Source organism: Canis aureus, chromosome 16 (genome assembly GCF_053574225.1).
Source record: "Canis aureus isolate CA01 chromosome 16, VMU_Caureus_v.1.0, whole genome shotgun sequence".
NCBI classification, from domain to species: Eukaryota; Metazoa; Chordata; class Mammalia; order Carnivora; family Canidae; genus Canis; species Canis aureus.
The window spans coordinates 34281976-34294015 of record NC_135626.1 but is presented as its reverse complement, the minus strand read 5'-3'; the positions used below and the strand labels follow the sequence as shown (position 1 = coordinate 34294015).

At 35.7% G+C, this 12040-nt stretch overlaps 1 protein-coding gene across 12 annotated transcripts in view; it reads right to left on the bottom strand.

Moving 5' to 3' along the window:
* Positions 1–12040, bottom strand: part of SPAG9 (sperm associated antigen 9) — a 145750-nt gene that overhangs the window by 76339 nt on the left and 57371 nt on the right. For 7 of the 12 annotated variants that reach the window (XM_077852706.1, XM_077852707.1, XM_077852708.1 and 4 more), the window contains exons 4-5: positions 6859–6953; positions 1196–1346 (exon numbers count right to left, since the gene is read on the bottom strand). In XM_077852706.1, coding sequence (XP_077708832.1) covers positions 1196–1346; positions 6859–6953 — 246 coding nt within the window. Of the gene's footprint in view, positions 1–1195; positions 1347–5982; positions 6325–6858; positions 6954–12040 lie in introns of those variants that run through there. The other 5 variants (XM_077852717.1, XM_077852716.1, XM_077852714.1 and 2 more) reach the window with 4 other exon arrangements.

Sequence of the window (12040 nt, the reverse complement as noted above, 5' to 3'; positions counted from 1 at the left end):
GCCTCTACCAGAGCTGAGTGTACTTTATTCCAAAAAAGTCTTCCTAACATCTAAAACAAATAGTTCATTCAACAAACATATTCTGAGTGGCTACTCTGTGCTAGGCACTTTTCTAAGTGCTGGGGATACAGCAATAAGTAAACCACATGGATTTTATGTCCTAATTGGAGAGAAAGAGACAAAGTAATTAAGTAGTAAATGACTTAGTATTTTAAAAGTATAAGAGCTATCTTTAAGCACTTAGACCATAATAAAAGTACTTTGGAAAAAAGAAAGCAAGAAAAGGAGATAAAATGTAATCTACCTATATTCAATGTAGGTGACCTATTTGTTTTATGATAATGTATAATATAACAAAATTCTTTTATAATCAATATTCTTTATAAATATCAACTTTATAAGATTTAGAATAATTTTAATTTTTTTAAGTTTATTTATTTGTTTAGGTAATCTCCACACCCATCATGGGGCTCAAACTTTCAACCTCAAGATCAAGAGTTGCATGCTCTTCTGACTGAGTCAGCCAGGTGCCCCAATTTTAAATATTTTTTGAACTATTACCATATCTCCCCTCTTAGAGTATACTATTAATTATACTTATAATTTCTTTGACAGTATGTTCTTGGTCAAGAATATAATCTATAATGAACTAACGTCAGGGCTTTTGAGCTAAACACAATGCACTTTTGGACATTGCTTTATGAAGGGTTTTGAGGAAGAAAATCTTTAAAAAAAAAAAAAAAAGCCTTACAAAATTATGAAACTTCAAGAGTGAACCAAGGGTTTCCAGTACCAATGATTTTCAATTCTAAAAAAACATCATTAAGATCACTAGTTACCCCACCTAAAATTTGTATGATCAAATAAATATCAAAATAGCCTATATCAAATAGAAATTTTGATTAATCATGTCATTAGTATACTAATGACAAGATTATAACAAGTCAAGATTATAACAATGCTTGACTTTGTTTTCCTATATAACTTGAAAAAATAGTAAAAAAAACTCTTTGGGAAGAGCTCATTTCCAATTTAAAAGAAAGGCAAAAATAAATAAATAAAAGACATTAGTTTTACAAGATAAAAATGTATACAAATAAAATGCATTTGTTTTGTTTTAGTTAATCTAGTAGTTCAATTTGGGTAAGAAAGCTTATATAACGTAAATTGAAGATTTCAGCAGAATGAAGCTTACCTTCAGGCTGGTATGAGAGCGTGGTTGACTTAATTCTTGGAATTTCCATTGCTCTGATCCAGGGGTCTCTCCACCTTTCTGGGTGTCAGGTGTAAGCAATCCGTCTCCAGCAGGTAATGGGAAAATCCCTAATGATATAGGACGTTCTTTTCTATTGAAGAGGGGAGAAAAAATTAAGCATTCATTCATTCCTTTTAATTTTTATTCATCATGACTATAAATAATAAGCCTGGGCTGTCACTGTTTTATAATAATCACTCTTAAAGAATACCATCTGCCTATCTAAACAAGTAGACTCATCAAAGGAAAAAAAGGACGGTCTCAGAAATTCAAATTAGCCCCAAGAAATTAACTAAGAAAAGTAGTAAACTAATGTTTAGGAAATGTTTTAAGTTACTGATGAGTTCCTTCCCCGGGGAGCAGTCTGTGGTCTGGTTTCACAGTGACAAAAACTACATTTTCACTCACTCTTACATTAGCCCTAAGGAAAACTAGCAACCTCTTCCTTTGGAAGTGAATCCCACCCTTCCTTCTACACTTCCCAAATCCCGAAACCAATACCTAGTTGTTTCCCCAACCCTCTTCAGGGTACAAGTTTTCTGCCTAAAGGAAAATCTATGTATAATCTAAATCAGGACCACCGATTAAGTGGTAAAAAGAACTCAAAAGAATTTTAATCCTTAACAGCAGGATAGCTGTTTTTTTCTACAGAACAAATATATGCATTCCTTTCCATCACAGTACATGTGACAAAAGCATTGTCAGTTTTTCCAAACAAGGAGGCCAAAAAATTCTATAAAAAACTGTAGTTTCAAGAGGAAAAAAAAAAAAAAAAAAACCTGTAGTTTCCAATGCTTTGTGGGAAATTTCAATGAACAAGAGTTACGATTTTAATAATAATAGAATTTCAACAAGAAACATATCCTTAAAAAAAAAAAAAAGAAAGAAACATATCCTTCAGTATGCACAGTAGATTAAAAATCAAATGGCTTTTTAGGGGGTGGAAACCAGCCTACGGAAGAGGTTGTCCTGGGTCATTAATCCAAAAAAGTAGAAGCTGGCAAGAAAAGAGACACTAAAGGTCTGGGGCCTCCTGGAACTGCTACCTCTAGGGGTAAGAATGTAAATTAGAATAGAAACACACTGAGGTTATAAATAAAGTGGGAAAAATGTTCAGTTTTACTAAGTAAGTCTTTTACCCTGTAAGCTCATTTTTATAACAAGAAACTTAAGCCACCTGAAATGTGCCCTCACTTAACACAAAGGATATGCTTTTCTATTCTTCACTACAATCAGAAGGATTAGTAAAACTGTCAGAGACCTTCTTTTAAAGATTAGGTGAAGGAAAAGGACTGAGAGATTGCATTCGGTTAAAGGTATGTATGCACAATGAAATAAAACAGGACTTTTCTCTAATAGTTAATTATTCATCATTTCTTTACACTTGGGGTACTTTACCTATTTGATTTGGGAAAATCATAACAGAAGGCTAGATTTTAATAACAAATTTAAGTTTGTGTCTACGAACTTCTAGAACAACCAAAAGACAAAAATTAAAGTAACTACTCAGCTATTCTATTTAGACCAATTATTCCCCAATGCTGGCTCAGCAATAAAGTTTTCCTAAGTCTACAGTGAAAAAAGACATTATTTATTACATCCTTACTGGATAATATAGGCCATATTGTACACATACACATTTCCATATATCCTAGAACCTGTTCTTTCCTGAGAATGACAGACCTTTCTCTTCATCTTTTCTGCTTCTCTGATTTTAAAATTCCTTTCTTTCGTCAAATGATGGTGACAATGATTAGAAAACAAATTTTGTTTTAATGTTCATACTTGACAAAATAAAAAGTTGTTGCCTGATGTTTATCCCTCAGTTGGGGGGGAGGTGTATTTGGGAACCAAAAATCTAAGGGTCTAAGAGCTACTAAATGACTTACTTATTTTTAACATATCTTAATAACTTAAGCAAAAGGGAATGAATTTAATGGGATAGTTTAATGGAAAGCTCTCTAACCCAAAAAGCAAAGACAAGCAGAAAGATAATACGAATGTCATGCAAATCCATCACACTGCTAACAGAAATCAAAACACAGGCCAGTCATTAGAATTATCTTCCTATATGAATGACAGACAACATCCATTCATTTTCACACATATCAAATACAGGAAAATTATTAAAACTACTGGAGGAAACAGTCTGCCACGAAGCCAAGTTTTGCTTTTCCACTCTTGTTAAATGAGCCTGCTTTATCCAAAATACAAGGAGGATTCACACCTCTTTATATTGTTTTTATTAATCATTTAGAAACTGCTCTATAGGGAGAGTTTTTTTGTTGTTGTTGTTGTTGTTTTCCAGAGACTATCAAGAAGGTGCTGGTGCTTTGGGTCACACTGTTTCAACTCTGGAAAAAAATATTAATACATACATGTCTTCTCTCCTTATTTAATGATGTTTCATGAGAGTTGAGGAGAGGGAAGACGTGTAATTACACAAATCAATTAGAAATCCTACTTTTAAAAAGAAACCCTGAAAGTTGAACGTTTAGTCCTAAAGTCTATTGGTATGCATGTTTAGTACTCTACATATTAAATGTAAATACTTCAGTGAAACTCACAGAAAAAAAAACAAAGAATGGGATACATTTGGAAAAACATCAAGTAACAGGTTTAAACACCAGTGGTTTCAGTATGTTCCAATATGAGGCCACTGTCTAGAAACAATGCCATCTTCAACTACCAGAATCCTTGGTATATTCTTTTAAACACTGCCTTAGTTCCATATATTCAATTTTTAATTGGTTATTTAAATGTAACCTGTGTATAAATAAATTCCCAATTACTTTTGAAACAGCTTCTTGGCAATATAGACATTTAAAACAAATAACCATTAATAAAATTTTAAAAAGATTGTTCAACATTCACCATTTGGCAAGCACTAAGAAGGATGGTTTGTTTACATTATCTCATTCAATTCTCATAAGGAAACAGGGATTATTTCCCCAGTTTTCAGATTAGGAAAAGTGAGGCTCAGAGAAATTAAGCACCAGGAATCCACAGATATGGGACTCAAAGTCAGCCCTGTGGCACTCCAAGGCTCATGTAATTTCCTTGTAACCTCTCTACTTCTTGACAACTTAATATTGAAGAATTTGGCATCTTTATTTCATTAGGTTATCAACAACTTTTGTGTCAAAAAACTTTCTGAATTTAATCATAAGGTATTTTATTAATAAAATAGCCAGAGCTCTGGAAAATAGTTCTGCTAAAAATGGAGTGCATAAGTTAATGCAAATTATTTACTTGTTTGGTTTACTAAAGATCTTGCAACTGATTAAATTAAAAATAATAATCTCACACTGATTTTTAAAACCATCCAGAGGGGTAAGAATCTCAGAGAAGGAAACTGAGGCACAGAGATTTTAAGCAACTTGCCAAAGGTCCTACAGCTCACATGTGGCAGAGCATTTATAGGCAAGCAGCCCAGCTCCAAAGCCTCTTACCCACTGCACGGCCCTGCACGGCACAGGAGAAAGCCATCTCAAACACAACCCAAACCTAAGACAGCCCCTTAAAATTTATCTTCTTTTAATATTACATACGCTTGAGTGAAGGTCTTTGTTACCTAAAAGCCTAACTATACATATAAATAAATCTTTTATGTACTAAATATACAAAAGTACTAAGATTTCTTCAAATTTTTATAAAATCAGGAAAGAAAATAAATGACCAAGCATCTAACTTTAGATCATAGATGAAATTTAACTTCTGGGCCTTAAACTAATGTTAAACACAAACTGACCAATGAATAAAAAGAAAACACTGAGGGAACTTATTAGTTTAATTCATCTTAATTTATCTAAATCCACGAGTTGAGTATTTTAAGTAAACATTTAAATAATAAAATCTAGACACCACAAACCTTCCTTTAAAACCATGCACAATGCAGAAATCTGAACAAATGAGATGCCTTTAGTTTGAGGAGTTAGAAAACAAAAGATACCCAACCCTTAAATATCTAAGATGTAGAAGATGGTTCTTACAGGGTACGAGTAGAAAGAGCAGCAGCAAAGCTCCAGAGATTAATGACTACCTCCACAAACAGGCACGGATATTTGTCACCCAAGTCTACAAAGAAAGGGCAACATCTGACAAAACAATAGTGAATAGGCTTTGTAAAGCTTTCACAACTTTGATGTGTAAATAATGGGGGGAATGTACTCCTTGCCCTAAAAGGTTTAAATTCTTTCACTTTAAAATATATTTTTTCAGTAAGAAAATATTTGAATTGTAAGTTCCCAGGAGTTATTATCAAAAACTATAAAAATTATGCCTACAACGTCCATTCAGTCGAAGGATAACTGAAAAAAATAAACACCTACCGCCTGTGTCTAATCGGCTACAAGTCTCAGCATGAAAGATACTGGCCCCTAAATGCTCAGATGCTAAACACAGAGGTGGTATAAACTTGGACCCCTTGTTTTACTCTTGTTCTCCCTTTACTCTCTCAACACTGCCTAAAACAAGACCACACTGACCTTGTACTGCTGCGTAAGTACAATAGGAAAATCCTTTTCTTAAATCCGTAGTTTCCAAAGACAAAGCCGTATCCCTAGGTAATGGTCTGTAAATTACTATAAATAAAAATAAAAAAATCCTAGCTTCAGGCCATTTTCCATTGTTTCAATCTGCAACAGAAATGGTTACGAGCAGACCCGTGAAGCTGAAAATTTGAGAAAAACCAACTAAACAGGGGCTTCTAAGAGAGACTAGAGTACCTGAGTATCCTTGGTAGGTTCTGCGTCAGAGCTGGCACACCGGTAGAAATAGAAAAGTGCACAAGCAGCAAAACAGAGAGAGATACTAAGATAGCAGAATTAATGACCACCGCCCCGCCAACAAAGCCAAACACAAACAGCAGCATGCATCCAGGACTCATGGCGCTGTGCTGGCATGGTGAAACACCCGAACCAGGAGGCCTACACAGGGGCCAAAGGGGTATCTTTGTAGTGAGGATCTGTCATTCAGCTGCTGCCACAAAAACAATGCCATCAGCAGCAGCTTTCCACTCCATCCTGCAGCAGCTCCGGAGCGATGACGTCATCCTGCTCTCCCCACCTCATAACCATAGAGCTGCTGCTCCTAGCATTTATGCAGCAATCCAGAGCCACAGCGAGCCTATTAACTATTTTCCTCTCCACTAAGAGTCCTGGCTTAGCTCATTGGCTACAATGCTTGGGAGATCTACATAATTTATTCAGACTCCTACATCAAACAGAAGTCTAACCCTTTCTAACGTGCCTCTCCGTAACAAAAAGGACTTTAAACCAATTATACAGGAGAAAAGAAAAATTTTCAGCACTCCCACAAATCAGAAAATTTTAAACCTAGTATAATCTCCATTAAGTATTACAAAACAATCAAAATACCTCGATAGGTTGCTTAGATGGCATGGCTCAGGAATTACCTTTTCAATAGCGAGGGCTGTTTCTATTTTTCTATGCTATTCTCTCCTATAGCATTCCAACCATGCTTTCTGAGAGAGAGCTTTTGAATCAGCCTAACTATTGTTCCAGGATTAAAGAACAGGGAGAAACAGAAATAAACATGAATATTTCGATTTTTCTCAAGGCAAAATGTTTAACAAAGCTTACCTAATTCTACTATGAGCTGTGGACTCTAGTTGATCACTCCCTGAGAGCTGATGAAGTTTTGTTCTTTCTAAGTGTTCCATATAATTATGGATCATCTATTTTGAAGAAAGAAAAAAATATGCAAATTTTTAAGGCTAATATCTGAAATAAAAACAGTATTTTAATAAGGAACATTTTAGTAGAAATTTCTTATTTACCAGACACTCACAGTTCCATGTAAAAGAATACTAAGATTGAAAAAAATTTTAGCGGCAAAGGAATATATGCAAATGCTTACATTCATTTAAGGACGCTGGTGTCCAAAGAAGTACCATCCAACATGTTGCTTAGCATAGTGATAACTTTTTTTAACAATATGTGACATTATTAAAAGATATAATTTTGACATAAATAACACAAGTTAGGACACAGGCATTGGGGAGGAGGTGATAAAAGACTACCAATAATAAGGGGCATTTGAGAAATCCATTCCCTAAAATGGGAAACCAAAAAAGAAATTAACATGAAACTTGAGAAGAAACCATACGCTGATGTGTGATCTTTTCCATTTTACAAAGGATTCAGAGTAAATATCACTGTCCATTTAATTAAGGAATTTAATACCAAGATGTTTATTTCTTGTGCCTACAGATTTCATTAAAAGAATGATAAAATATGGGGCACCTGGGTGGCTCAGGAGGTTAAGTGTCTACCTTTTGCTCAGGCCATGATCTCAAGGTCCTGGGATAGAGGCCCAAGTCAGGCTCCTTGCTCAGCGGGGAATCTGCTTCTCCCTCTCCCTTGGCCCCACCCCCCCTACACCCCTTTCAAGCTGGCACGCTCTCTCTCAAATAAGTAAAATCTTTATCTTTTTTTAAAAGATTTTATTCATGAAAGACAGGGAGAGAAAGAGGGGCAAAGCTACCGGCAGAGGGAGAAAAAACAGACTCCATTCAGGGAGCCTGATATGGAACTCGATCCCGGGACTCCAGGATCACACGCCCTGGGCGGAAAGCAGGCACTAAACCGCTAAGCCACCCAAGGATCCCCAAGTAAAATCTTTAAAAAAAAAAAAAAAAAAAAAAAAAAAAGCTAAAATATTTTCTCTTTTGTTTGATTGTTAATATATTGGTGCCATCACTTAATGTAATCATCTAATAGCAAATAAAATGAAAAATCAGAGTGCTTTGATTTTATTGATTTATTTACTTCTTAAAGATTTTATTTTTAAATACATAGAGCTCAAACTTATAACCCCGAAAACAAGAGTCCCATACTCTACCAATAGCCAGCCAAGTACCCCATCAGAGCACTCTGATTTTAAATCTTGAATAAGGAGCCATAAGATAGACAAGCTGAATATGGAAGTAAAAGCTTCAGGAATATCAAGTATACAAACTGCCAAGAAATTCTATAATCCTATTTAGTTTTTGGTAATCTATAGTTCCACTTTTAAGAAACCCAAATCTGGCATTAAAACATGTAAAATGCAACAGATTTTCATCATAAATTCGAAAGGCCTTTGCTAGATACTAACATATGATTAAGAAAAAATGAATTTTAAAGAATAAGAAAAGGTATGTTAGCAATCTAAAAGAACGTAAATTTGGTAAGTAGACAAAAAAAGGTTGATGACTTTCTTGGGACTATCCTTTGAATTCTTAAAATTTGAATGTTCCGGGCAGCCCTGGTGGCCCAGCAGTTTAGTGCCACCTTCAGCCCGGGGTGTGATCCTGGAGACCTGGGATCTAGTCCCATGTCAGGCTCCCTGCATGGAGCCTGCTTCTCCTTCTGCCTGTGTCTCTGCCTCTTCCTCTTTCTCTCTCTGTGTCTGTCATGAATAAATAAAATCTTTAAGAAAAAAATTTTTGAATGTTCCTTGAATGCTTAAAAAGGCATGGAACATCTATAGAAGTTTCTAAACTATAGCTGTATGAACATGGATTTCAATCTCGATATAACTTGAAACATGCACTGTAGCATGTTAAAAAGGATAAATGAAAAGAAAGAACATCTTGAAAAAATCTGTAAAACTTTTAAAAAGCACACTTTTGTTGGGAGAAATTTTACTTGGCCTGTATGCAAAAAAATGAAATCTCCAAAGTGTTATTTACTTCAAATAAACAAAAAACTGAACTGATGCATGATTTAAGTAATTTTATCAAATCAAACATTATAAAAGAATTAAACTGGGCAGCCCGGGTGGCTCAGCGGTTTTAGCACTGCCTTCAGCCTAGGGCCTGATCCTGGAGACAGACCTCTCTGTGTGTCTCATGAATAAATAAATAAAATCTTAAAAAAAAAAAAAAGAATTAAATAGGCTGTTTCCCAATTAAGACTATCTAAATAAGAATTGTATCAGACTAAGAAAAATTAACATAGAATTACAGGGATATGGTATGTAAAGGCATTAAAAAATTTTAATTTACATACCTTCTATTTTAAATTTACAAATTTTCTCTTTACCCCCCAATTAAAAAACATATTTGCAGAAATACAGTTTTTGTCTTTGTGTCAGCATGTCAGAAATAATGAACTTTTTTTTTTTTAAGATTTTATTTACCTATTCATGAGAGACAGAGAGAGAGAGAGAGAGAGAGAGGCAGAGGCGCAGGCAGGGGAAGAAGCAAGCCCCATGCAGGGAGCCCGATGTGGGACTCGATCTTGGGACTCCAGGATCATGCCCTGAGCCAAAGGCAGATGCTCAACCGCTGAGCCACCCAGGTGTCCCAATACTGAACTGTTTTTTTCTTGAATCAAGAGGAACTTTAAGGAAAAAAACAAAAATGAAACTAAAATAACAAACTGATAGTTGAGCCAAATAGATATCAACTCAATTTTCAAAAGATTTTACAAAACCTAAATTGAATTCTTATATACTGGATAGTAATTATATGCAACTGATTAGCTCAGATGAAAGAATCTAAGTTTCCTTAAATACTCAGATGAAGAAAACAGAAACTTCCTAGATTGCCTTTACAACATTCTATTTATTCGATATAGAAAAACTAAAATTATACATGCAAATATAGAATCAGTTCTACCCCCCAAATAGTACATTCTAAAGACTGATTCTTGTCTTACATGATTAATTTTAAATTTATAAAATGTTGAATTCTAAATCTTCTTCAAAAGACTGACCCCTTCTTCAAATAATATATCCCAGATATAATATGCTAACATTCCAAAATGGTCTATATAACGAAACTGGTTCCAACCCAATTATTTTTTTAAAGATTTTATTTATTTTATTTATTCATGGGAGACCATACCCTGATGTGTGATCTTTTCTATTTTACAAAGGATTCAGAGTAAATATCACTTTCCATTTAATTAAGGAATTTAATACCAAGATGTTTATTTCTTGTGCCTATAGATTTCATTGAAAGAATGATAAAATATGGGGCACCTGGGTGGCTCAGGCCATGATCTCAGGGTCCTGGGATAGAGCCCCAAGTCAGGGTCCCTGCTCAGCCTCTCAGAGAGTCAGACACAGAGAGAGAAGCAGGCTCCTCACAGGGAGCCTGATGCAGGACTCGATCCCGGGACTGAGATAACTCTTTGAGCCAAGGGCAGATGCCCAACCGCTGAGCCACCCAGGTGTCCTGGTTCCAGCCCAATTAAACTAGCACTTTATAGTAAAGAATAATAACAAAATGATAGCTAACGTTTATTGGGCATAAGTCAGCCAGTCCACTGATAGCAACTGTTTCATTTAATCCTCACAATATTACAATTTTATAGATTCCAGCTTAAGGTTAATGTGCTCAATTTGACCAGCTAGTTAAGGATCAGCTGTGTTCTGCATTAGCTAGTTGGCTTTAGGGCCAGAACTCCCTCTGACTCAGCCGGTCAAGAAGTTAAGCATTCTAGGGACTGGTTCAATTTGCCCTTTTAGTCAATTCTCTAGGCAGGCTATAAGCTCATTGTTCTTTCTTCCTCACACCCACAAGAAAACCCCACACCCTAAAGCATTTCCTGACGTCTGAAATAAAATATGCACTATATTCTGTAAATTCACCCAAAAAAGTAGAAAAAATACACTGTATGTAAAAAAATTTTTTTAAAGACTTTATTTATGAGAAACACAGAAAGAGAGAGGCAGACACATAGGCAGAAGGAGAACCAGGCTCCCCACGAGAAGCCCGATACGGGACTCGATCCTAGGGCCCTGGGATCACGACCTGAACCAAAGGCAGATGCTCAACCACTGTGCCACCCAGGTATCCCTAAAATTTTTAATTTAAAAAAAATTTAACTTTAATTATAGAGCTTCACAATATAGTTCTGCTTTAAAAAAAAAAAAAAAAAGTGAATGGCAGGGCATAATCAGTGCTGCCAGACAGAAAAGAGAGAGGTGAGACAGTAAAAAAAGAGGGCACACTTTAGATAATCTACTGCTGGGTCCACCAGCGTCATCCCTCCAGATCTCATAACTGCACCTCTCCATTTTCTCAGCTATGTACATTAATTCACACATATTCAGGAGTCAATTCTGTAACAAACAGTTGGCAGTCCTAAAGAAGAATCCCAAACACGCTGTCTGGAAAATCTCTACTCCCCTCTGCATAAAGAAATCACAGTAGAACCTTGGCTTAAGCTGGGAAGTAAGGCAATAAGTGAGGTTTTGAAGAAAAATGGCATGAGGATCCCCTTAATTGTGCTGGCCATGAATCTCTCCATATGCACCCAAGAATCATCCATATATCTATACCTGCAAGGCCACTATTCTTAAGGTTGTTGCAATGCCAAAAAGCAAAGAGGCACAGAAAAATTTCTAGTGCTTTTAATTTTAACACTCATATATTCCATAACCTAAAAGCGTTATTGAAAATAGGCAACAGAATATGACAGAGCTAGGTTCAAATCCAGTCACACATACTAGCATGGAATTTGGAACAAATCACTTCATATTCCCTTTCTAAACTTCAATTTCTAAAATGGGGGTGGATGATGGAGTCTGGTCAGAGGATGAAAGAGAGTGCATTTAGGGGCACCTGGGTGGCTCAGTCAGATAAGCAGCTGCCTTCAGCTCAGGGCATGATCCCAGAGTCCTGGAATCCAGCCCCGAATCAGGCCATGCTCGACTGGGAGCCTGCTTCTCCCTCTCCCTCTGCCTGCGATTCCTCCTGCTTGTGCCCTTCCCTGTTAATAAATAAAAATCTTAAAAAAAAAAAAAAAAAAAAAGGAATGCACTTTAACA